Genomic DNA, 27,167 nt, shown 5'->3' with positions numbered 1-27,167 from the left:
CCTCCCATCACAGACATGTTGCCATCAGCCTCTCCGAGCTGTCTTCGAGCCCTGCCTCTTTCTGCCCAGTTTCTTTTCGGACACATTCCTCTTGGTACCTTTGCCTTTTTTCACCACTGGGCCTCCCCACCCTGGGGTGATTGCCTCGTGTCCACAGCTAAGAAGCGGCAGAAATCTGTGCGCCCCGACCCTGGCCAACTCAACAGCCTGGTTTTGTTCCAGACAGGAAAATGTTTCTTTCTTCCTATTACGTTTTCCATTTGTTTGTTTATGTGTGTGTTTTTATTGAATTATAGTTGATTTACAATGTTGTGTTTCTGGTGTACAACAAAGTGGTTCAGCTGTATATATGTATATGTGTATATATGTATAGCTGAAAAACAATATATATATATTCTTTTTCATCACAGGTTATTATAAGATATTGAAGATAGTTCCCTGTGCTATACACTAGGACTTGTTATTTATCTGTTTTATGTATAGTAGTGTGTATCTGCTAATCCCAAACTCCTAATTTTTTTTTTTTTTTTTTTTTTTGCGGTACGTGGGCCTCTCACTGTTGTGGCCTCTCCCGTTGCGGAGCACAGGCTCCGGAAGCGCAGGCTCAGCGGCCATGGCTCACGGACCCAGCCGCTCCGCGGCATATGGGATCTTCCCGGACCGGGGCACGAACCCGCGTCCCCTGCATCGGCAGGCAGACTCTCAACCACTGCGCCACCAGGGAAGCCCCCAAACTTCTAATTTATCCCTCCCCCCTTTCCCCTTTGGTAACCACAAGTTTGTATTCTATGTCTGTGAGTCTGTTTCTGTTTTGTAAATAAGTTCATTTTCCTCATATGTTTTTTTGAACCAAATATTTTACGTACAGAAGCCCAGAGATGTTACAGAAGTGATTTTGCATCTAATTACTTAAAATTACAAATTAACCCGATTAGCAGTTTTTCGAACCAAATATTTCTTAATGAGACACTGGCATATTTTTTAGAAGATAAATTTTTAAATACATTTGAATGGAAATTAACTGTTTTCAAAGGATATGGTTTTCTCACAACTTTGTATCTATAAAATATAGAAAGTTGATATTATTTTGTTTACTTCACTATCTATTTCATGACCTTTGGCTGAAATATAATAAAAATAACACTAGATTTTGAGTCTGAGCTGATCCTGGCTGTCACTTAGGAGTTTGTATGACTTTTCACAAATCCCCAACCTTTTCTCTCAGCGTAAAATGCGCTGAGTAATGCCCTCCTCCCAGATGTGTTGGAGAGATTTTAAAGGGTCGTAGGTATGAGAGTTCTGCCACCGAGCAGGGCCAGGTGCTTTGCAGTGTTGAGCCACTTCCTGTCCTGCCTGCTACCGGAAAGTAGGTCTTGAGGTAGACAGTATTTGCTCGTTTCTAACCAGGTTTTTTTCCAGCCAGATGCCTTCCGTCGGTATTGGCAACATATTTAATCTGACGTTCCACGTAAGAGCGTCCTAGAGTATACGCAGGAAACTTGCCGCCTGCAGAAAGGGAGTGACCCAAATCCTGTGATTAAATGAAGGGAAGAGGAAGGACATGATTCTTCTTTGAAGGGTTCTGTTTATGAAGCTCCTCATGGCTTTTTTACTTTTTCCATGAAAAACTCTTTGTCCTTTTGTCTTCTGCCACTGGCCCTGGTTACGAACGGGGCGTTGATGTGAATCTAGTTTCCAAATTGGAAATTAATGAGGTGTTTCATCCAGAGAGGCCTTCCTCCTGTACTGTAAGGCACGCTGCCCCCAGAAACCAACACCCGCCCCCCGCCTGGCCCTGTTTGGGTCTCAGCTTTCCTGTTGCCCTTCTCTGGATAAGGCTGCGATGGGTATCCTTGCTGCCTCCCCACAGTGTGGTTTCTTGGCCTAAGAATTTTTTTAGTCCGTGTGTCAGATATGATTCCCAGGATCACTGGATTGTTTTGAAGCAGGATAGGTTCTGCTGCCCGACTGTCACTGGGCCAGGATGTTCTTGTTGGCGCTTCAGAGCTTCCACTTCAGCCCTTTGTATGTTCCAAAAGAAGGTACAGGGCTTCCCTAGTGGCGCAGTGGTTGGGAGTCCGCCTGCCAATGCAGGGGACACGGGTTTGAGTCCTAGTCTGGGAGGATCCCACATGCCGCGGAGCAACTGGGCCCGTGTGCCACAACTACTGAGCCTGCGCTCTAGAGCCCGTGAGCCACAACTACTGAGCCCGCATGCCACAACTACTGAAGCCTTTGCGCCCTAGAGCCCATGCTCCGCAGCAAGAGAGGCCATCACAATGAGAGGCCTGCGCACTGCAACAAAGAGTGGACCCCGCTCACCTCGACTAGAGAAAGTCTGCGCGCAGCAACAAAGACCCAACACTGCCAAAAATAAATTAATTAAAAAAAAAAAAGAAGGTACAGATTTTGTGGAATGCAGGCATTAAGGGAGGGGAGGCTCAAGTAAGGTGAAAGAGCTGTGGGGAGCTTCTCATCAGCGCGGAGTCTCAGATTTGCTGGTGTTCGTGGGTGCTGTCGTTGACTGATAAGAAAACAAGCTGAAGGAGCAGAGGTGCCCGTTAGGAAAAAAAAGAGTAGCTCAAACTGACTGAGATAGTGCAGCCATTCTGTATTACTAGCAAGTTTTTTTTTTGGGGGGGGGGGTTGGTGGTTGTTTTTTGGCGGTATGCGGGCCTCTCACTGTTGTGGCCTCTCCCGTTGCAGAGCACAGGCTCCGGATGCGCAGGCTCAGCGGCCATGGCTCACGGGCCCGGCCGCTCCGTGGCATGTGGGATCTTCCCGGCCTGGGGCACGAACCTGTGTCCCCTGCATCGGCAGGCGGACTCTCAACCACTGCGCCACCAGGGAAGTCCCACTGCTAGCAAGTTTTGATGAGGAGTGCGAGACTTCTGATTTTGTCAAGTTACAGTTAATACATTTTAAGAACCCCTCAGGATGAAAAGTGGCCCCTGGTCAGGGCTCAGCCCTATAAATGAGGGTTCAGAGGGAGCAACAAAGCTGTTTAGAGCCGGATCCGTGGACTTCAGGGTGGCAGGGTATCTAGGAACCTCCTGGAACTTACTGCAAAATTTTGTTTGTAAATACTTCAGGGGAGAGGGCCTGGAGCTTTCACTAGCTTTTTAAAGCAGTTCTTGACCCAGCAGTTTGCATGAAAATGGATGCCCAGTCAGGGTGGTACGAGTCTCCCTGCCTGTGTGCGGTGGTTACCCTGTGTGAGTGCAGGGCTTACCTGTGTCTTCTAGGAAAAGAGGACACAGACCTCAAGAGGCCAGATACCCTATGAGCCGGATGCCTGAGGGAGTGTGTGAAGAAGGAGTGGAATCGAACAGAAAGGAACATTTTCCCAAGCTAAAGATGTGGACACAGAAGGAGGAGGATTGACTGACCAGGATTGGAATGAAATGGAGAAAAGCAAACAAGCTGACTCTCCAGGGGGAAGACTTTGCGACCACAAGAATGAATAGGTCGTGGCCCTGTCATCCTAGCAGAGGTTGGAGCAGCTCCATTAGTGGGGAGTTTTCAGGAAATGTGGGTGTGATGGAAGGACAAGCATGGCTGACCTTGAAAGGGGCTCTTCTGGAGGCCTGCACGCACTACTTCCCCACAGGACTGTTGGGCAGTCCCTAGAATTGCCTCTACCATTTCTCTCGCATTCAGCACACACAGACACCTCCTGAGAGCCAAATTCAGGACCCGCTTGCCATAGCAGAAGAGTCATGAGCACAGTATTTGAATTGCTTGTATTTTGAGATAGGAGTAGCTCTTGGAATAATCCAGAAAGTATAGTTTGAGGGTTTTTTTTTAAAGAAAGAAAGTCTGATATTACAGATTCAAGACTCTTCATAATAAGGCTCTTTGCACTGAACTAAAGAAAAATGTCAGTGGTCGCTACCATTCTCTTCCTGTGCTTCATGGCTGCCATTTCAAGAGTACTGGTTCTTCCTTCATTGGAAGGAGAGGGTATCAGAGGGGTCTCTCTAGCTATCCAGGGTAGGAGCTGTGTCCCCTAGAGGTTTGTGGTGTGAACAGCTGTGGGCTGGGCTCTCCCGTTCCCCACTGGAAACACCTATGGACCCTTCAGATGGTCTTTTTCGGGAAGTCTTGTCTCTGAAGTTGTGGCCACAGTGGTTTACTTGATGAAAAGGGTGTTTGCAAGCCCAGGGAGAAAGTTTCTGCGGCCGATTGGAGTTCCCTGCCTTCTCCCAAGCGCACTCTGCCCCTCAGCACATCTGGCTTTTCCCTGCTCGTGAATCACATTTCCCACAGCATTTATCTCTGACCTTCTCCGCTGTCTTCATGCCCTTGAACCCCACCCAGCCCCCTTCACTCTTTGTCCTACACTTTTCCAGAGATCGGGGCCATCCACTGTGAGTGCTCTCACCTTCTCTCTTCTTCCCCTCGGGATCTCCTCCCCCGTCCCCTCCCCTTTTCTTCCTGCCCTCTCCAGGCCACTTTTCCTCTCTCCTGGATGGGTCGCCTTGGCACTACTTGGCAGTACTCCCTTTGCTCTCTCGCACCGCATCTTCTTTTTGTACTGGCTTCTTCCCCTGCCTGCAAACACGGCACAGGCCTCTGTCCTGCCTGCTCAACAACATCCCTGTCCTACCGTCCTTCTGGAAGCGGTCACCCACACTCATTGCATTGCCTCTACTGCTGGACATTCACCTATCCTTTTTTTTAAAAAAAAAATAAGTTTATTTATTTATTTATTTATTGGCTGTGTTGGGTTTCCATTGCTGCGAGTGGGCTTTCTCTAGTTGCGGCGAGCGGGGGCTACTCTTCATTGCAGTGCGCAGGCTTCTCATCGCAGTGGCTTCTCTGCTGCGGAGCATGGGCTCTAGGCACACGGGCTTCAGTAGCTGTGGCTCGCGGGCTCTAGAGCGCAGGCTCAGTAGTCATGGCGCACGAGCTTAGTTGCTCCGCGGCATGTGGGATCTTCCCAGACCAGGGCTCGAACCCGTGTCCCCTGCATCGGCAGCAGATTCCCAACCACCGTGCCACCAGGGAAGTCCCTCACCCATCCTTAACCCAGAGCGTCCCAAACTTTTTCGCATCATAACACACGCAGAAGATGTTGCTGTTTGAGTGGCACGTGGCATGTGTGTGCCAGGCTGAGGAAAGGCAGGGCTCTGGTTGCCCTGAGGACGAGAAGTGCTGTGGCAGCATCCCTGTAATCCATTCCCAGCACATGCCTGAGATCTTTGCAATTCGACCCTGTCCGCCGCCCCTCGCCATACTTTTCCCCCTAAAATAGCCTTCCTAAAGACCACCAGTAACTGAATGCTAAATGCAAAGACCTTTTCTTTGTTTCCGTCTTCGTTGACATCCAAGTGGCATTTGACATACACTAGTGGTTGAGCGCTCAGACTCTGGGGCGGGCCTGCCTGCGTTCAGTTCCTGGCTTTGCCGTTCTCTAGTGGTATGACCTTGGGCAGCTTATTTAATGTGTCTCTGCCTTGCTTTCCTCATTTGCAGAATGAGGATAATAAAATACCTACCTCCTAGGGTTGCTGTGTGAGTTAAATAGTTGCCGTACGGAAAGTGTGTAAGCGGTGCCTCTCTCGTCAGAAGTGCCGGGAGTGTCTGCTGTAACTTTTGAGTCCCCCTTCTCTGAGGCCCTTTCTCCTGTTTCTCCTAATATTGGACGCTCCCAGTCTTTCTCCTGGCTCTTTGAACTCCCTTGGTTTTTGTTTGTTTCCATTCTCCAGTTTCTCTTTTGGCTCCCCAAAATGGAGGAGGGCGTAGAGAATGCAGCCTCGACTCTCCTACTTACCTTCTTCCCTTCTTGGACCCTCTGGTCGATGATGCCAGCTCCCACCTTCAGCCCAGTCATTGCCCCAGGCCCCGAGTGCCTGCTGCAGATCGCCCTCTGGATCTCCTCCCTGCACCTCAGACCCAGGAGTCCCCAAAATATTTGAATGTTTTATTTTTGTTTTAAAAGTAATAAATGTTCATTATAGAGAATACAGACACATTGAAAGGATTAAACATCTTTAATCCCACCACTCAGCAAGCACCACTGCTGAAAGGCTCTCCAGCTGGGCTGCGTTTCCCCCAGGGAACATTTAGCAATGTCTGAAGACATTTTTGGTTTTCATCTCGGGGTTTGGGGGAGGTGCTACCGGCATTTAGTGGGTAGAGTCCAAGGATGCCACTGAGCATTTTACAGAGCACAGGAGAGAATTAGCCCAGTAGTGCCAGGGCTGAGAAACCCTGTTCTGGACCTTTGTCTCTACATAAATGCTCCAAATAGAGCAAACTGGAATTGGTTTTCTCTCTGCCTCCGTCCTGCTTTGCACCTGTGTTCTCTGTTTCTGTCCATGACCGCACCTTCTCTTTCAGCCCCCATCAGGTCCAGTAAGATTCCCCACCTGTCACATCTTCGGCGTCCATCCCTTCTTCTCCCTTCCAGTTTGGCATTGATGGCCACTCTCCCAACTCATGAGAAAGCCTCCAGCAGGCCCTTCGCCTCAAGCCTCCTGCTGGGCCTCGCCCGTGCCTCCCGTGTGCTTAGAGGCCGCTCGTCGACTTCCACCGCCTGCAGAGTCCGTGCCCTGAGCTCCCTAAGGGCAGTAGCTCCCCATATGACTGCTCTTCGTACCCCGCCAGAACCAAGTGGCGCTCTGAGCACAAAGCCGGCGCTCAGTGGATCTGTAGAATCTGTACGAATGAATGGTTGCGTGAAAGAAAAAGCCGAAAAACATTCTCCCTCACAACCTGTCCGTCTTTGCAGATCCTCAGTGAATGGTTTGGCCAGACTGTCATCCGCTCCTGCACCAAACTGAGCTATGAACATGCGCAGAGCATGATTGAAGGCCCCACTAGGAAGATCCCCGAGGAGGAGCTGCCCCCCGTCTCCCCGGAGCACACCAGTGAGGAAGTGCACCGGGCTGTTTTGAACCTCCACCGTATCGCAAAGGAGTTACGCCAACAGCGGTTTGTGGACGGCGCACTTCGTTTGGATCAGGTCAGTCGCTGCTTTTTTGTCAACAACCAGCAGGTTTGACTTCGGCCAGAACCTAGTGTGTGTGAGGTTTCGCGTGGCAGTCCTGGGCTCCCCCCTCCTCCTTTCCTCAATCACTGCGCTGAAATAGTGTCCTCTGAGGCAGGCAGGAACCACCCCCCACCTGCCCTGCCAACTCCACAGGCACCCAGGGCCTGATGACATGAGCCAAGGCGAAAGCGTGGTGTCTGTCTGGGTGGCTCCGTGACCAGAACTCCCATCTGGTCTTCCTGGTGAGGCTGGATCCAGTACTTGATCCTCACCCAGTTTCCATCTCACATCCCTCTTACGGGAGTTGGGAACAGGAATCATGGAAGTGTAGAAAGCAGTTGACCAATATCTGATTGTTAGGCTTTAAAACAAAAGTGTTTCTTCTTATCCCTTGTCTTCCAAAAAGATTTATATGTTTACAAATATCTGGATTAATATCTGAAAAAGCAGAGAACTGAGGAGACTGTAGAACATTGGCTGTTGAAGAAAGCAATGGCCCGGAATAGTATCGATTGCTCTTGAGTACCACGGGCATGCTGACGGCCCTCTGGGACTCAGACAGCTGCCACTCAGACCTGGTCGACTTCCACGTCTGAGAGTTGGTAATTCTTAAGATCCAGCAATTCCTTCCTCATTACTTGCCAGTACGTTACAGAGTAGAGCCTTTGTTCCATATCGTGCAGCCTTTTTCTTCTCATTTATATTTCTTACCCGAGCCCCAGAGAACTCGCTCTCCTCCCCTGGTCTCTGTACGCTGTAGGAAGTCTCTGGGAGTTTGGAAAATGAGTTGGGCCACACGATTGGCTGAGGGAGCCGTTCGTCAGACCATTGGCAGAGCGCAGCCTCGCAGAGACTTCTTTCTCTGAGCCTTTCAGCTTGGAGAGATCTCAAAGTAGAGTAGTTTATCAGAAATTATGATGAATTATGAGTAGCTTATCAGTAGTTTAACAGCCTTGTTTTAAAACTTTCTAATTGAAGATTTCATTGCGTCCTACTTTTTGTGGTAAACTTACACAAATGCTTCTCAGAAGGCATGGCAAACAGTTGCTGCTCTGGGCCTACGAGTAAGTTAGCGGCTCTTGGGACAAATGGATCATCTGTTCTGCCTGTGCTTGGAGGAGTCAAGGCATCTTCTGGAACCCTCATGCCCCTCCTTCCCTTGCCTGGGCTCAGGTAGCCTGAGCAGACCTGCCTGCTCGAGAATGCCACTTGGGAGACAGTAGGCAGAGCGGCTGCTGAAGGAGATGGCAGAGCCAGTGGAAGAGGCGTCACGGGCATGGAAGAGGATGGAGGATCTCCTCTCCTTCCTTTAGTGAGATCATCCTTTGGGGCGTGAAGCTCATTCTCACTTACCAGCGGCTGCCTGGTTGTAAATCCAAGGACGTTTCTCAGTGTTTGCTTCCTGGACTTCTGTCCTGCCTTTGGCCCAGGAGAGAAGCAGAGAAGCAGACTGGTTCTCTGCTTCTCTTCATACATCTCTAGTCATGTCCTGCTGGTCCCTTTGCTGGAGCCTCTTCCTCTGCTCACCTCTTTACGGTTGGCATTCCCTGGAGTCTACCCCACCCTCTTTTTCTCTATCCACACTGTCTCCCTGAATGAATTCCTGTGTTCTTATGATTTTAATTACCAGTTAGATGCTGATAACACCAAAATTAGTTTCTCCGGCCCTGCCCTTCTTCCCAGGCACTGCACAGGCCTCTCCACCTGCGTCCCTGGACTCCTCACCTGGCTGCCCCACGGTCCTCTCAGCCAGTGCTCGCCGCACCTTCTGCCCGACACAGTGAGCAGTGCCCACGGTGTGCTGCACGTGCTGGCTGTGCTCCCTTCCACCAGGCGTTGTGTGTATCAAGGGTCAGCCCTCTTTATTCCCATCCTGCTACACCAGTTGTACATGTTGTTATAAGTATGCAGTTTAACTGAATATTAGGTAAACTGATCAAGTAAGAACATTTTTAAAAGCTGGTGTTTCTGTGAAAACTAAGTTAAATTGTTTGGAAACACTCGATGAAGAAGAATCTCCAAAGGTTCTGCTGTTTGGGTGTGACAACTATAGAAGAGTGGGGAAAAGATCATAAAATTCAGGAGGGGGCTTCCCTGGTGGCACAGTGGTTGAGAGTCCGCCTGCCAATGCAGGGGACACGGGTTCGTGCCCCGGTCCGGGAGGATCCCGCATGCTGCAGAGCGGCTGGGCCCGTGAGCCATGGCCGCTGAGCCTGCGCGTCCGGAGCCTGTGCTCCGCAACGGGAGAGGCCACAACAGTGAGAGGCCCGCGTATCGCAAAAAAAAAAAAAAAAAAAAAAATTCAGGAGGAATTCTGTACTGAGATTGCTTTACAGATGTCTAAGCTCTCACTCTCTTTTAATGAAACAAAAACTATAAATTATACATGATGAGTTACGAGTAGTTTATCAGAAAAAAGTATGTAGAAATCCAATTAGCATACCTTTTCAAAAAGCTTTACATTTTTTCTGAAAGTGAATGAATGTAGATTTATATAAATTAAGTAAAACAAATGTTTAGTTATGTATGTATCTCTTCTGTATGATTCCCCTCTTTAGCCAGCTGCTGGAAAAACTAACCCACCACTGCTTCAGGCACATCAAATGAGAGGGTTCTGCTATACCGTTTTAGAAACCTTTCCCCATCAGATTGTTATAAAATTGAATTGAATTAAATATGTTAAATACGCTAAACACTGTAAGAGACCATCAGCAATCTCAGCTCGCATTAGGAGGGGTGTGGTAGTCAGTCAGGGTGGAAGAATGATCACAGTTTCAAGTTGATACTGATCTGTTGGCATGTCTTAGAGTCAGAATTTTATTGCTGAAAATAACTTTTTAATTAATTTTTATTGGAGTGTAGTTGATTTACAGTGTTTTCTTTCTGCTGTACAGCAAAGTGAATCAGTTATACGTATGCATATATCCACTCTTAGATTCTTTTCCCATAGAGCCCATTACAGAGTATTGAGTAGAGTTCCCTGTGCTATACAGTATGTCCTTATTAGTTATCTATTTTATAGTATATAGTAGTGTGTATATGTCAATCCCAATGAAAATAACTTTAGATACCTGTATTTCATCAGCCCTCTCAATTTATAGATTAGAAGCTGAAGTCCCCAAAGGTTAGATGAGTTGCTTATATGCAAGAAACCCAGATAGCCCACTCTTTGTTCGCTTTTCCTCCATTTACACCATGCTGACTTGAGAGAGAAAAGTTTTACTTCAAAGTGAGAAAAAAACCCCTTCAAGTCCTAATTAGGTTCCAGTTAATTAAGGTTTGAAAATAATGGAATTGCATCCTTGGAGCTGATTCCTTGGTTCCCCAGAAAACAAGTGTGTGGACCACAGCTTTAGAAGGAGCACATCGATCTCCCGTAGCGAGGGACACTGGCAAGATCCTTTATAAATCAGCTAAACGGCCCCATTCAGCCGTCCCTGCGTTTGTTCTCCCGTGCCTACTGCCTGCGTTTGCCCTCGCGAAAACCCACTTCTCCTCAGTGCTTCTGGCATAGCCTGCTGTTTGGAGTTGCTCTCTGATGCTTTGTTTGCCCCAGTTCACTGTGTCCTCGTTTTTGGTGGCAGTCCTAAAAAAATATGTCCTCCTACACCAGCCTCAGTTAGAGAGGGTCCATGAGAGGCCTCCGTGAGAGGGGACAACATCTGTGTCACGCTGTACGCCCTTGAACGCAGAATAAACCTGCTAAGCCAGCAGTTTTGCCTTTCCAAGAAATCAGTTTACTGTGGTGATCTCCAGAATGAGTGAGGTGGAGGACACCAGCGTGGGGCCTATTTGTCAGGTCGAGGACAGACTGGTTTGGAGGTCACAGTAACCGCAGAAACGCAGAGCAGCTCGGTCACTGGGTGATTGCAGGCAACAGCTTAGGCCAGAGCTGCCTGGCCCATGTCTGAGACAGTGCACCCTCAGGCCGCAGGGCCACCTGAGCTGGCTCCAGTCCCCTGGGACCACCTGCCTGCAGTCCTGTGTGCTTACCCAGTGTATGCTCAAATATTAGCAAGTTCTGTATGTACTGTGGTGTGAAACAGACTGCGAAGCACTGCCTTCGAGGTTGGTTGGACTACTCCAAGCATCTTTTTTACCTAGAGGGCGAACCTAGTTCTAAGAGGTCCTAGCTCAGTGAAATGATGCGCCTTTGCTTCGCTGCCCCGAAAGTCAGTGCAGGTGCCGAGTGCATTCTATGTGCTTTTTGGTTGGGTGAGTTGAATAATATCCCTTGTTTTCTGCTGCCATGTTAAATCTAGAATTGAACGCAGGTGCTTGTGTTATTTTATTGATTTATAACACGTCACTCCTGTTTCTTAAAAGGAGCCTCCCATAAAGGGAGTCCCAGACTTTTCTGTGTTTGTAGTAAAAGTAATCATAATGGCTTATAATGATATGCAAATCTTGAGCTTTGGGGAAGGGGAGCCGTGAGAGGCCTCCACCCCCTGCTCTGGTTGCCGGGGGCGGGGGTGGGGGGTGCGCAAGCTCCCTGGCACTTCTGTTTGTGCACACCTGGTAGCCTGCTCCCACCTAGGGGTGGAGATGACCCTGCCTGACTCTGACATGATAGGATGACGCTGACATGATAGAATGCCTCCTTTTGGAGTTCTGTGCCTGGGCCGTTGCCTTCAGAAGGGATAGCAAGGGAGGATAGTGGGGTGCTAAATAGAGCCCCCAAACAAAAACTTCTTAGGCAATATTGACTGTTTTCAGGAAACTACACCTACAGCTTTCTGGCGCTTTCTCTCCAGCCCGACCTTGCTCAGTCAGGTGATAGCGCTTAGAGGCCACTCTGTGTGAGGGCTTCTGGAGAAACAAGCATGACTGCAGGAAACTGTGCCACTTCTGGGGTCCCCGGCGGGTGGTCAGGGGATGTGAATGACTCCTGCTGAGCCGTTGACTTTCTGAATTTAGAGCAAGTTATAGTGAAGAAAATCTGGTGTTTCCATAGAACTAAAGGAGCCTTTACTAAATTCTCAGCTTCATCTTATATGATTCCCACCTGGCACAGTTCTGAAGCCCAAACCTCAGGCAGTTTCTTTGAGTGGACTTGATCGTAAAGGTAAACTTATTGGTGGAAACAATTTTTAGATACCTTGGGACCCAAGCTGCCGTGGAAGGCTCTTATGGATGACCTTGGCCTAGCCCAGCCTTTTAAGTAAGGGCTCGGCAGACTTTCTGCAAAGGGCCAGCTAGCAGATATTTTAGGCTTTGTAGGCCGTCTGGTCTCTGTCTCAACTACTCAACCCTGCTGTTGTAGTGTGAAAGCAGCCGGGGACAAACAAATGAGTGTGGCTGTGTCCAGTACAACTTTATGGACACTGAAATCTGAATTTCATATAATTTTCATGTCACAAAACAGTATTCTTCCTCTGATTATTTGTGAATCATTTAAAAATATAAAAACTGTTCCTAGCTTGTGAGCCATACAGAAAGTAGGTGGTAGGCCACATTTGACCTGTGGTCTGTGGTATGCTGACCCTGCTTAAATGAAATCCAGCTCTCTTACCCAGTCAGCTTTTAGCAGCCCTTCACCACTGCACTGGGGAGTTGGGCTGCTAATAGAGAACACTTGCGCTGAGTTGCCTCTCAGGATAGTTTCACGCAATTAAGTAAATTATTCCTTTGATTAGTATCATGCTTAGCAGGTCCAGTTGGAGGCTAGAAGTAAAGGAATGAATCCATTTAGCACCAGTTCCCTTACCCTATTTACAGTCAGGTAGCTTTAATTAGCCTGAAGCAAGAAGAGCAGTGGTTCTTAATTTCCCACCTCTGCAAGCTCAGCAGCCTCTTCACAGTCAGATCTCATCCCATCCACCCCGCCTTCCTGAGCCCACCTGCAGAGACACTGGCTCTGCCATCTGGTAGGATGCCGAAGGTGGGAAGACAGCCATTGCAAAACTTGACTCACAGAAAGCTGTATGGCGTTTCTCCCCCCACATCCCCGACCCCTGCTGCTGTATGTAGCAACGTGTTTTGTTGGATCGTGCATTTAAAAATATAGTTAAGTATGTTTCTGTTCCTTATCTACAATGCAGTTATTTTTAAGAAATGAGCATTCCAGCTCTCTGCTGTTTTAATTTTTGTACAGTGTGATAGTTGGTGCAAGGTAAGAAGGATGGGCATAATCATCCTATCTGGCTCTTCCTTGATCTTATTATTTATGTCATCACTTGCGCACAAGAGTAAGCTACTGATCAGGCGGTTGGATATGTTTGTAGACTTGGTCTCTATTTTCTTAGTCATAGAGTCCTCCCTTCAGCAGCATGTCTTCAGAAAGCATTTATTGGGTACAGAAAGCAAGTATGTGGTAGGTGCTGGAAATGAACAGTCCCCGTCCTTAAGTTTATAGTGTAGTGAAGGAGCCGGCAGACCACACAGAAAACGTTAAGTGCTGCGACAGAGCTGTCGCAGAGTGTGGTGAGACTGCATTGGAGAGGCTGGGCCCAGTCTCGGGATCAGGGAAGACTTCCCAGCAGGGGCGGTGTGTACACCAAGGCCTTTAAAAGACTTGAGGGGCTAGCCAGGCTCCGAATGCACGGGGTGGGGCACTTCATGCAAACTGCTGGCGCAGGCGTGGCAGGGGTGAGGGGTGGCGCCTTTGGGCAGCATCGCATTGCTCCAGGTCGTGTGGTGTGGCCTGCGAAGAGAGAGCAGCTCGAGGAGGGAGCAGGGACCAGGCCGTGAAGTCTGCAGGAGCGGGCTCGGGGAGCCGCGGGACGATTTCAGATACAGAAGGGACGTGATCAGAACTGTGTTCTAGAAAGAGCTTACTGGCTGTAGTATGCAGAGTAGACTGAAAGAAGAAAGTAAAGGAAGCTTATATTCCAAGAGAGAAATGACAAGGGCCCAACCTGAGATCGAGCCCCTGGGGAGAGAGAAAATCACAGATCCGAGCGAGGAAGGAGTATCGGCAAGCCTTGACAAATGGACTGTCCTGATTAGATGTGGAAGGAGGGGGCGGGCGGTGAGGGAGGAGATTTGAATCAGGGGGTCCGGCTTCAGGTTCAGGCATTGTGCATTGATACAGTACCATGGACTGACCAGGAAATACCTTAGGATAGGAGAGCTGAGAAGAAAGCAGATGACTTCCACTGAGGGTCTGTTGCGTTTGAGGGGCCAGCTGGAGACAGAACAGGTCGAGATGTGGAATAAGCATGTGGGCATAGAGGTCTGGAGGTCAGTCAGGAGGGCTCACCTAGAGGTAGCCATTTGGGAGCCAGCAGCCTCAAAATGGTCCTTAAGCTGCAGAGAAATGAGCTGTAGTGGGGAGGCATGTGGCACCAGACGCACAGGAGGGCGAGAAACACTTCCTCCTGCTCTGTTCTTAGTTCCTCCACTCTGTTCTTAGTTAGGCCCCTTTGGTCCCCACTTTTTCCTTAGAAAGGAAGCTTTAAATCAGGTTATGAAAGCAAAAGTATATTCTTGTTAATATTTGGGTATATTGTGATTTCTTATGAATTTCCCACTTCAGGTAGGAGGGAGGAGTGGTTAGCGTAGCATACATGTAGTTTTTATATTCTGCATTTTAATATTACATAAGTTTTTCCCCATGTCATTCAAAATTCTTCTAAAACCTTATAATGCCTATGTAATATTCCATCATACGAATATGCTCTTAAACACTTAACCTTGCCCCAATTGTGGATTTTTAGTTTCTGATTTTTTGATACTATAAATAATGCCGTGGCCATCTATGTTCATAAATCTTTATTGTGATCTCTGGTTATTTCTTTAGGACAGTCCTGGAACTGTGCTGATGGGGTCAGAAATATAGACATATTTAAGAATTTTGAAACATTGCCACATTCCCTTCCAGAAAGATCACAGCAGTTTATCCTCTTTCCAGTAGCCTGTGAATAAGGGCACCTATGATGGAAATACCTGTCAGGAGTTCTCTGGCTACATGGAGGGGGTGGGGGTGGGGGTTGGTCTCTCTCTCTCACTCTCTTTCTCTGAGTCAGACTAGGTCTCCTGAAATGTCCCAGTGACTGTGGTCTTGGATTTCATCTTTCCTATTGTTCAGTGTGTTACAGCATAGACTCTTCCTATTTGCATTAGCCATTATTAAAAAAAATACTCATAAGGGTCCTAGACTGTAAAATGGTAAGAGAGGCGGTTCAGAGCTTCTTCCTAAACTCGGTAAAGTCGAGACTGGAGAGTGGTCGCCTGCCCCAAACAAAGTCCTTCTTTCTACTCCTTAGACTCAATAAGAAACCCATCCTATTTGAAATGGTGCTGAGAACTATCGTTGCAGTCTCAGGTCCTTGGAGAACATTTGTAACCTCACTAACCTTTTTTGTTGCTCTCACGTCCTGTGTGTAGCTGTCACACGTTGTTTGGGTTGGCCTGACATGAAGAATTAAAAGGAAATCCAACTGAATTAAGACTAAAGAGGACAGAGCTGCTCTGTGTCATCTCTGCCACCATAAGAATTGCTGCACTTCTCTTTAAGGTAGTGGTAAACAGTACAGGAAGGCTTTTACTAGAAGTTCAGAGCTTCTGGTTAAATGTTGACAGGCAGCGCATCACGTCAGCCATGGAGATAGTTCTAGAATCAGGGAGGCTTAAAGAGTAATTATCACCCTGTCAGAATTTTCCCCTTTTTCCCAGTTACCAGTTTCATTATTATGAGCAAGATTTTCTTCTTCATCTGTTCGTCTCATTTATACATATACCCGCAGCCAAGAGTCTGTGCTCTTTTGAGCCCTTCAGCCCCCAGGCTGTCTAGGATGGCTCTGGGGCGCAGTGGAGCAGCTGAGGAGGGAACCGCCACCGCCTCCAGCTTTCAGGGAACGTGGGGCACAGGACTCCCCAGTCAGAGGGTATTGAAATCTTTCCCTTGAAGGAGAGATTGGTTTAGTAATCACACTAATTTCCTATGGAACCAGAGCAAACAATCCACATTTATGCATCCCAAGGCGTGGACAAGAGACAGCCTTGAAAACCTGACCTAGTTGTGTATAAGTAGCGCTAATTACACCCACTTATGTGAGTTGGTAACTGTTTGTGGCTTGTTAGCGTACGCATAAAAACCAACCTGTATCATTAAGTGTCGGAGTAACTCTGCTGAGCAGCTTGTTATTATAACCCTAAACTTTTCATGTGCTCACTCTTCCTTTAGGCATGTCACATAGTCAATTACTCATAATTTTCAAAAATTGGAAGGAATACAGGTAGTATTATTCTGGAAGTTGTTAAAAATACAGACTCAGACATGATTTCCGGCTCTCACTGGACAGATATTTCTTGAGTTCCTATCGTGTTACAAGTACTACTACTCATAGTTCTATGAAGGAGCCTTAGGCAGTGGAAGACAGACTTTCCACCCTAAAGTTGCTTAGTGAATTTGTGAAGAACTCTGTGTACTTACAAGAAACTTCAGTAAGATAAAAGCAAGGGCATAGTGAGTTGACACAGGGCTAAAGGAATACCCAACCTGATGGTTCTTAGGTAGATGGGATTAGTGAAAGAAGGCTGCTTGGGAAGGGAAGCCCTGAATCACATGGTAAACAAAGTGAAGGACATGATTGGTGAAGAGCTGAGGGTCACCGATTGCCCACCCTGTTGAGATTTAAGGTCGTGTTCCATCACACTCCTGTCCCTTCTGAGTTCTGAACCACTGAGAAATAGACACACAAGTCAGACCGAGATCAAAAGATTCCATCTATTACTGATAAAGTTTGGATTAGAGAAGGCAGCTTGAGCCAGTTCGAGCATTTGGAACAGCCCAGAAGTTGATGCTGTAAAAAGAAACTCTGATTGTGGGGTGATTAGAGGGGGCAGAAAGTAGCCAGAGGCAGAGAGGGGAACGTGCCCTCTACCCGACTGGGGGCCGGGGATACCGGGCACCGAGTCCTAGCGTGGCCTTCGCTACTAGGTGCCCTCCAGTGCAGTGGCTGCCAGTGAGGACCAGTAGCTGATGCCCTTGGTCAGAATGGCCAGAATATATCCTCAGCAGAGCTCTGAAGACTGCTTTTTATATAACTTTAGCGAGTAAGCATGGCTCCCACTCCACCCCTAGAAGCTTTTCACTTGCCTTCCGGTTCTTTCTGCTTGCCTATTATCCAGGCTCATTTCTTATAGAACGGAAAATCTCTACCCCCACCACTGTAAACCTTTCTTAGTTTCCAGGAAGCTGAAGACTGAAACTGAATCCTGCTGCAGAGAAGCTTGCACTGGCCAGCGCATCCATCCCGCCTCCCGCTTAGGGCTCCCAGAGCACTTTGTTTATACGTGTCACCTGTCTTGATCACGTTTTCATGTTGCCTGGTCATTTTCCATTTGCTTCCCTGTCTCCTTCCCTAAAGCTGTAAGTTCCCTAAGGGTAAGGACAGCATCTGTTCACCTTTATATCTCCAGCCCCTGCCCAGTGCTTGTTGTTAAGGGTGTTTCAAGGTCTCTAAGCATCTCTGTACATATTGGTCTTTTTAAAAAGACGATGGGGCAGTTGTGATCTGGGAGAAGGACTGTAGCTCTAGAAGAGAGGTGTGCTTATGTAAGAGAATTAAATGCTTATTATGAATCAGAGAGGTTTCCTCCTCTTTTGAATGAAAGGGTTGGGTGTTTGATTACTTGCCAGGGCATACAGGGTGTAGGACAGGGTGTAATGAGGGCTTTCTCAAGGTGGAGCTGCCTGGACAGGTGTGAGGAGCCGGGAAGCTTTAGCACCCCAGGGGGCTGGCAGTGCTTCTGAGGCTTCCTGAGCACTTCTGTGTTCACCTCTGTATCCTCAGACCAAGCTGTGCCCCTCAGGGAGCCCGGCAAAAGAGGCCCTCTGGGGGAAGGCAAAGAGACCCCCAGTGTGCCCCCCTGGAAAGGGAGATGCTCAGGCTTGTTGGAGACCTGATTTGCCGGCGTGGCAAGATGGGCAAGGCACCAAGCCCCGCCACCTGCCTTTTGCAAAGAGTCCTTCTGGGGTGAGCTAACATCAGCCTCCATCCGCCCTTCCCCCATGGTGAGATGGAAACGATCTGTATACCATGGTGGGATCCCCAGCCTAATCCTCCCTCTGGGAATTCTGATCAGAGCCTGCTTTTGCTTTTAATGGAAATGATTTCCACAAGACAGAGTTTCTGTATTAGTTGCTGCTGGGCTGTCTGAGAAAAGAACTCACATCACAGCTGGGGTTGAGATTGTGCCCAGATGATTCAAACTTAAGTCCTTAGCATTTCCAGGGGGCAGTGAAGTGAGACAAAGGGCTCTCACCCTGACAAGATGGTATATAAGAAACTGCTGGGGGTCGAGCGGGGCAGTGGCCAGTGCCTCCGTCCTCTCTGTGGTGCGAGCCTTTCAGGTAAAGTGGCTTTGACAGACGGGACAGGTTTGGCTCCTCCAGGGCCCTGCCTTTTGGGTAATTGTTCTCATGATTAGGAAGCTCCTGGACTCTCCCCTTTCTATTCACAGGACACTCTGCACGTCCTCGTCCTGCCCCCATGTCACACCCCACGTCACTTGAATGTGAGCCAAACAGCTACGTAAGAGACATGGAATCCTTTGACGTTAGTAAAACCTGCACTGGGGAAAAGGAACCCTTGCAGCTGATGCTTAGATTTCAACCATGACTGCCTCTTGGGGCAGGCCCAGTTGATTCCGATTTGCGTGGTTCTGCAAGCCGGGGGCTCTGCCGCTGTTCTGTCAGCTGTCTGTCCTGAACTCCGCTGCCGGACTGAGTTCCCCCAAATGCTGCTTTCACCTGTCACTCAAGAACCTGCCATCTCCTCAAGCAGATTTCATGGATAGTGAGATTTCCATTAATATTCTGGGATGAGATATAGGATTGCAAGGTTTTATTTTGCCAAACAAGAGCATTTTCTTTTTTTTTTTTTTTTTTTTTTTTTTTGCGGTACGCAGGCCTCTCACTGTTGTGGCGTCTCCCGTTGCGGAGCACAGGCTCCGGATGCGCAGGCTCAGCGGCCATGGCTCATGGGCCCAGCCGCTCCGCGGCATATGGGATCTTCCCGGACCGGGGCACGAACCCGTGTCCCCTGCATCGGCAGGCGGACTCTCAACCACTGTGCCACCAGGGAAGCCCAAGAGCATTTTCTTTAAAAGCCAGTTACCGTCTACTTCCTCCACGATTTTATAAATGAAAACATTTTAGCACCAAAACAAAGGAAGACTTAACTTCACCGTTCAGGGCAGTCTCACGTTGACTTGGTTGAGCTTTGTGGAAAACCTTTTTCTCATTTTGTTGATCTCAGACCAGCGTTTGCGAGCTGCTGGATTGTTCCATTGGGTCCAAATGCACCCTGGCTTTGGAGGCCCTCGGTGGTGCGGCCGGTATTTGGTGTTCCCCATTTCCCACCCACCCGTCTCCTGTACTCACTCGTCCTTCCCTGCCTTCTCATGGCCTGGGCCTCCACTTCGCTCCCCCCAGCAGGCCCCCCACTTCTTCCAGAAGCCGCTTCCGACAGGCTGCCTCTTTCTCCACGTCTCTCCTATCGGTGCCTGATGCAGTACTGCCTGGGTTTTCATTCGCATCATTCTGTGGTTCTGTCTCTTTGCTCCCTTCCCTCCCTCCCTGCCTGTGTTCTTGAGTATCAGCTGTGTAGAAGGCAGATACTTCGCTGCAACCTCTTTCTCACTCCTAAATCTGCGGTGTTGGTACAGAAGCGGCATGCTACAAGCTGCTCCTAGCACTCAGAATGTCCCCACAGTCAATGGGTGCTCAAGGACACTGTGCCCATAGATCTTGAAGATGTGGCCCTGTTTGTTATTACTCAGGAAATTCCCACCTTTTTAAAGAATGGTATTATTATAACACAGTTGTTTGTTTTGTACTTCTTTCATTCCCATTTTAAATGGCACGTGACAGACATTTTTAACTAAAGAGAATTTAAGAGCTTTAAAAGTATTTTATAACTTTAGAACATCCCTTTTGACTGATGTTTTTAATTTCTCACATTTAAAAAAAAATATCTACTAGGCACAGAGTACTGTGCTAGATATTGGGACAAAGAGATTAGAACATGGTCCCAGCCCTCAGAGTAGCTTAATGTCTCATGGACAGAATACAGACACAAAGAGAGCAAGCGGGCGCACAGGAAACGTTGAGTTTGGGCTGAGTGTGGAAGTGGCTGCTTTGGTATTTTACCTGGGGACGCTAGCTATGATTTGAAGGGGCCACGTTAAAAGTCAATGAGAAACAAGGTCATTCTGTTTTTAAAAGTCTTCTCCTGTACAAAATAGCAATTAACAATTTGCTGTAAGAAAACACTACAGATACTGAAAGCAAATTGGAAAGTATTTAATTGCCCTTGAATTTTGAACACCCCACCCCCACCCCGGGGCGGGGGGTGGGGGGGGGGCGGGGGGGGGGAGGTAAAAGAAATGTGCCAGAGTGGGAGGAAATGAGTGCAGACCTGAAGGACAACACCCAGGGAGGGGATCCCAGCAGGTTTCTTATCTGCTTGTCAGCATTAAATTGGCAGTCCCCTAAATAAGAAAGTTTGCTAATGAATAGCAGTCTACTGACTTCGAAGTACATTTGCACTGGGAACTTTTCTGTGCTCTGAGAATGCCAACCTGATTTGCTACGAGTTTTGCTCTGGGAATTACAAGGAGCTCTCCCTTCATTCTCCTGTCCTCCACCCCAGCCAAGTCCTGGGACTTAGCTTTTCCTGCAAGCTTCTGTCCAGCCAAGCTTGCAGTCTTGCTTGCCTCCCCGCTGGCCTGCAGGAGCACACTTCTGAGCTCAGAGGGGAGCAGAGCTCTGCCTGAGCTTCTCCCTGCCCTCCGCCCGCCTGGCTGTCCGGCTTCCAGGCCTGGATTCCTGACTCCCTGTTGCCGAGGACTCCTTCTTGGTCCCTGTGGAGATCTGTCCTGTTTACCCAGAGGCCTAGCTCGGAACTCTTTGGGGTACATGCTTCTGCTCCAGACTCTGCCCCAGGCCCAGACTCAGCTCTCCTGTGGCCACCAGCTTCAAGTCAGTGGCAAGAGAGTGTAGAGCTGTGAGCATGGGCCTGGGACAGGCCGCCTGGGCTCTGATCCTGACTCTTTTGCTTAACTTTTCTGTGCCGCAGTTTCCTAAGATAATCGTGAGTAAAATGAGGTAACATGTTTCAGAGGTAACAGTCGGTAAAAGGGAGATGATAATAGTAACTATGCCATGGGGATGTTAGGTTAAATGAATTGTACCCATAAAACACTTAGAACAGTCCCTGACACGTAACACCAAATGGATGTTAACCGTGTGCCCAGATTCCGAGAAAGGCCCCGTTTCTGTCCTCACAAAAGAGCCACCTCTAACAGGGAAGAACCCAGGAAGGGCTACAGTACAGGCCACCAGCAGTAATGGCCTGGAAAGACCTCACCTCATTTGGAATCCATCCGGTGGGTCTGGGTGGAGGGGAAGGATTTGAAGTGGAGGCCTTGGGGCGAGGAAGGCTGGGCCCCTACTGCTTGGCAGCGGCGGGTGAGGGGCGGTCTGGTCTGGTTGGGTGTGTGGAGGGAGCACCGCGGTAAGAGACGAGACTGGGGGTGTCTTGAAGCACTCAGCAGTTGGTGCCGGAGTCACAGGGAGAGCAGGCAACCTTTGTGAGCAAGGAAGGGAAGGAAGTAGAGTCGCGCATCACACTCCAGTCACTCAAATAAGAGACACAAAGCATTCCCTTTGAACAGACATACCACAGTTTACATAACCCTTCCTAATGTGGCTACCATTAGGTGGCTTTCAGTTTTTGTTATTATAAATAACACTGCAATTAATATTCTTACGCATTCTTAATCAAAATTGTTTTGGACTGTTTCCTCAGGAATACATTCTTAGAATGACCGCATTCAAGGGAATAACTATTTTTCTGCGATACTTTCTCTTTTTTATGAACTTTTATTGTTGTATTATAAAAGTAATACACATTTGGGACTTCCCAGGTGGTCCAGTGGTTAAGACTTTGCCTTCCAATGCAGGGGGTACAGGTTCGATCCCTGGTTGGGGAGCTAAGATCCCACATGCCTCGGGGCCAAAAAACCAAAACATAAAACAGGAGCAACATTGTAACAAACTCAATAAAGACTTTTAAAAAAATGGTCCACATCAGGGCTTCCCTGGTGGCACAGTGGTTAAGAATCTGCCTGCCAATGCAGGGGACATGGGTCTGGGAAGATCCCATGTGCCGCAGAGCAACTAAACCCGTGCGCCACATCTACCGAGCCTGCGCTCTACAGCTCGCGAGCCACAATTGCTGAAGCCCGTGTGCCACACTACTGAAGCCCGTGCGCCTAGAGCCCGTGCTCCGCAACAAGAGAAGCCACCTCAATGAGAAGCCCGTGCACCGCAACAGAGAGTAGCCCTCGCTCGTCGCAACCAGAGAAAGCCTGAGCGCAGCAACGAAGACCCAACACAGCCAAAAATAAATAAATAAAATAAATTTTTAAAAAATGGTCCACATCAAAAAATCTTAAAATAAAAAAAAGTAATACAAGTTTGTGTTACGAAAATTTTAAATTAACAAGTAAGCCCAAAATAGCCATCAGTTACCCATCACCTAGTAATAACATTTTTCTAGGTATCCTAAAGCATGTACATTTTTTAGAGCTTTTGACACAAGCTGCAGGATAATTTTCCAGAAAGGTTAGACTAATTTAGGCTTTCCCCAGCAGGGAACAATAGTGCATTGTCACTGCCTCTCACCAAATTGAGAGTCTGGGGGTTCCATTTAATCTTTGTTAATATGGTAGGTTGGAAATGGTGTTTTATTATTGTGTCGGCTTGCATTTGTTTTACTGCTTGTGGGTTCAATCAACTCTTGAGTCGTTTCTTTGCCATTTCTGAGAAAGGGAGAAACTTCCTTCTGTGGTCACTAGAGTCTCCTGACACCTTAAGCCCTAGACCCACCAGCCACATTTTTAGCCAGAATTACTTTTTTTCCCAACTAAGGTATAATTTACATACAGTAAACTTCACTCTTTTTAGCATACAGTTCTGCAAGCTACACATACCACACTCAAAACATAGAACAGTTCCATCACCCCAGAAAATTCCTGCACACCCCTTTGTAGTCAACCCCTCTCCCCTACCCTCAGCCCCTGGCAACCACTCCTGTTTTCTGTCCCTGTAGTTTTACCTTTTCCAGAATGTCAGGTAAGTGGAATCAGACAGCTGGTAGCTTTTGAGTCTAGCTTCTTTGACTTAGCATCATGCACTTGAGGTTCACCCCTGTGTTTTGTGTGTATCAGTGTTCATTCCTTTTTATTGCAGGGTATAAGTGTATACATGGTATACATGTTCCACAGTTCATTTGCCCATTTGTCAGTTGAAGGATATTTGGGTTGTTTCCAGTTTGGGGCGATTATGAATAATGCTGCCATAACATTTGCCTACAGGGGTTTTTTTTGTTTCTTTGGGTTTTTTTATGGAATTCCCCCATCTTATTTTTTTTTTAATTTATTTAATTTATTTTATTTTTGGCTGCATTGGGTCTTCGTTGTTGCACGCGGGCTTTCTCTAGTTGCAGCGAGCAAGGGCTACTCTTCATTGCGGTACACGGGCTTCACATTGCGATGGCCCCTCTTGTTGAGGAGCACAGGCTCTAGGTGCGCGGGCTTCTGTAGTTGTGGCATGCGGGCTCAGTAATTGTGGCTCGCAGGCTCTAGAACACAGGCTCAGTAGTTGTGGCGCACGGGCTTAGTTGCTCTGCGGCATATGGGATCTTCCCAGACCAGGGCTCGATCCTGTGTCCCCTGCATTGGCAGGCGGATTCTTAACCACTGTGCCACCAGGGAAGCCCTGCCTACAGGGTTTTGTGTGATGGTTGTTTTCATTTCACTTGGGTAAATACCTAGAAAAGGTTGGGTCCTATGACAAGTGTCTATTTAACTCCATAAAAAATTACCAAACTGTTTTCCAGAGTGGCTCTACCACTCACCAGCAATGTACGATAGTTCCAGTTTCTTTACCTGCTTATCAGCACTTGGTATTATCAGGGGTTTTTGTTTGTTTGTATGTTTTAGCCATGCTAATAGGTGTGTAGTGGTGTTTCATTGTGGTTTTAATTTGCATTTCCCTAATGACTAATGATGTTGAGCGTCTTTTTCATGTGCATATTTTCTGTCTGCATATCTTTTTTGGTGATGTGTCTCTTCATATCTTTTGCCCATTTCTTAATTGGGTTTTTGGTTTCTTATTACTGAGTTTTGAGATTTCTTTTTATATTTTAGATATAAATCCTCTATCAGATTTGTGATTTGCAAATATTTTCTCCCTGTCTTTGGCTTGTCTTTTCATTCTCTCTGGCTTATTTTTTTATCCTCTTTTGAAGAGCAGAAGTTTTCATTTTGGTAAAGTCTAATTTATTGAATTTTTTTTATGGCTTGTGCTTTGGGTGTCACATCTAGGAAATTTTTGACTAACCCAAGGTCACGAAGATTTTTTCCTATGTTTTCTTCTGGCAGTTTTATAGTTTTAAGATTTACATTTAGGTTCTCCACTTATTTCCTAGCTCCAGAAGTTTCTTTTAGAAAACAGTTCCATTAAAGAGACACACACCTGAGTAGATTTGGTATGGAGTCAGTCCTAGGAGCCTGCGCAGGCATGGTGCCCTCCAGGAACCATCTGGAAAGGAGGTGTGGGCATCAGAAGCTGCCCAGGAGTGGCTTTTAAACAGATAGTAGGCTTCTCTGGCTTAAGACTTGGCATAAAAGTGAAGATTGTATCCTTTAAAGGAGGGTGAGAATGATAAGAGCAAAACCTCTAAACTTTCTAGATAAATCCTTCTGACTGCTGCCCAAAGTCAGGACGGTGACTGATGCCAAGCCCAGGACTTTGTCGATTACACGCAAACACCCATGTCGGTGACTCACCCGATCATGCTTTAATCTCATAACCGAGAGGCTTTCAGAAATTATAGTCAACAAGGCAGCTTGCTAGTTGTGACTGCCATTGGAATTGGGTTTGCCTCAGAACAGCTGGAGTGTAATGTGGTGGGAAGAAAGCCTGATGTGGGTGAAGGGCCAAGGATTGCTTGCCTGGGAAGGAGGTGCAGCTAACGTTTGATAGAAATCTGTGAAATGACCGACCTCAGCCAAGCTGAGTAGAGGCCTGCCATCTTTCATCCATGGGAAAATACACTGCAGCAAAAGTATTCAGAAAACAGCATTGACTGTCCGCTTTGTGTCAGTCATTGCAAGACACAGATGGTCCAGAGCGTGCTCCGTGCTGGGCTGACAGGAGCCGAGAGAAGACTCCTGTTCTAGTGAAGGAGAGCCCTTGAGAGCAGGTTGGAAATGGCTTCTCCAAGGATGTTCCAGACAGAGCAGCGCAAGGGTTTGGTGTGTTCTGGGATTTGCAGGCCTTTGGCATGGCTGTGTCACAGGAAGGGCTCGCAGAGGCAGTGGGAGATGTTATTAGACGTGGAACCAGGGCCAATCTTGGAGGACCTTGTTTGCTCTGCCCTGAGATATGAGTGTTTTCTTGAATTCAAATTGGTACCATTGAAGCATTTTACATATGGAAGTGATGGGCTAGGACTTTCTTTTTAGAAAGATCTCTCTGGAGGCTCTGTGGAGAATGAATTAGAAGGGGCCAATTAGTGGTCATCTAGGTGAGATGGCTAACCTGAAGTCATACAGCTGACAGGAAGCCACAGGTGAGAAAGACACTGAGGAGGTAGAATCAGAGCCCAAAAAGGGAGGGGGTGGGCACATGGATGGACACTCCTGGGTTTCTGACTGGGCAGCGGGGCGGCTGTGGTGCCACCCAGGAGAGTCCCCCCCGCCCCGCATCGCAGGAGGAAGAGCAGGCGTCAGCTGGGGACCCTGTGAGCTGGAGGCCCCTGGCACCATCCTGTTAAAGGCCGCAAGGCGGCCGGCCTCGGGAGTCTGGTGCACCTCTGCTACCGCACCACAGATTCTCCCTCCACTCAGGTACACACGTGTTCCTGGAGGCATCAGAAACACATGTGCCTTCCAGAGTACAGTAAGCAGGACTAGAAACACGCTATAAAGGCTAGTGAGAGAGGCGGCGTGAGCGCACACGGGGATTGAAGAGCAGCACGTGGCACAGCACGGAAGCCTCTGTCCCCCGCCCCCATGAGCCAGGTTGCCAGACAGGGCTTCCCTTGGGCACGGGGCTGGAGGAGAGCAGCCATCGTCAGCTCTCGGCCTCCCCCCACCCCCTTACCTTCTCCTCTCTCTTCCCAGACAAGCTCTTCTCATTTGTTTTTTTTTTTAAGAAAAAAGAGTGAATTCACTCCCAGTCCTTTTGAAACCCGACATGTCAGTGATAGATGAGGCAGTATTCTTTAACTTCAGAGGAGAAAAAGTGAGTGAGTGAATGCAAGCCCGGGGAGTTGAAAAGTCCAAGGGAACAGGAGACACATGGGGTGACCCCGCCGTCAGGAGGAGCGCCCTCAATCCCACCCCTGCTGGTGCTATGCAAAGGCACAGACAATGCTACTTTCAATAAATCATGAAGGCTCCTGAATACCCATTTTTGTCTGTTTTCAATGGACCTTGGGCATATTGCTTAAGATATGGCCAGCCATTTGTGCTGTGTTCCCAGATACTCAAAGGCTCGAAGTCAAGTGCTCTCTCGACTATATAATGGAGTCTTTGCATAGGGGATTTTGGGGGAGATTTTTTCAGATTTCCATAGCTAGTCATAGTGAAGGTGACCTCGTGGGTAGTGGGGGCCATTGTCACCCTTCAAACATCCATCCTTTGAGTGATGCTGAGCTTTGTGGGGTATCCATGCAGCACCTAATTCGATCACACATCTGACCCCTGCCTCTTTTTGGCACTGTCCCCTTCTCTGTGCTCACTGGGCTGCTGGAGGCCTCTGCACAAACCCTGGCTGTCCTCTGGACGCATTCTATGCTGAACAGAGCTCTTGACTGTTTTTCCCGCTCTCAGAATTCTAGGCCCCCCAGTGGATCTGGCCTGGGGAGTGGCTGCTTGTTCTCATGATGGTGTGCTCACGAAGATGCCTGTTGGAAGCGCCTTTTAAAAGTCCCTGGGTTGTTTCCACAGTGGAGTCTTGGAAAGCAAAGAGAAGAATAACCTGGGGTCGTTTAAGGGCTGGCTGGTCATTTCCTTAATCGTCTGTGACCGTTAAGAGCCTGATTTTCTATAAAGAAGCACAGAGGCTTCCTTGGCTTGTTATTAATAATAACAAACAGCTAGAATTTATTGAGCACCTGCCATTTGCCAAGTGCTTTCACATGTTACC

General features: G+C 48.0%; 1 protein-coding gene across 8 annotated transcripts in view; it reads left to right on the top strand.

Moving 5' to 3' along the window:
• The window catches only part of DIS3L2 (DIS3 like 3'-5' exoribonuclease 2), a 374,176-nt gene that overhangs the window by 290,934 nt on the left and 56,075 nt on the right, over positions 1-27,167 (top strand). For 5 of the 8 annotated variants that reach the window (XM_067740219.1, XM_067740218.1, XM_067740221.1 and 2 more), the window contains exon 13: positions 6,737-6,970. The exons of 2 other annotated variants lie outside the window; for them this stretch is intronic. In XM_067740219.1, the coding sequence (XP_067596320.1) occupies positions 6,737-6,970 (234 nt within the window). Of the gene's footprint in view, positions 1-6,736; positions 6,971-27,167 lie in introns of those variants that run through there. One more of the 8 variants, XR_010944176.1, reaches the window with a different exon arrangement.

This window comes from Pseudorca crassidens, chromosome 6 (genome assembly GCF_039906515.1).
Source record: "Pseudorca crassidens isolate mPseCra1 chromosome 6, mPseCra1.hap1, whole genome shotgun sequence".
Taxonomy (NCBI): domain Eukaryota; kingdom Metazoa; phylum Chordata; class Mammalia; order Artiodactyla; family Delphinidae; genus Pseudorca; species Pseudorca crassidens.
This window is presented reverse-complemented; position numbering and strand designations above follow the sequence as displayed.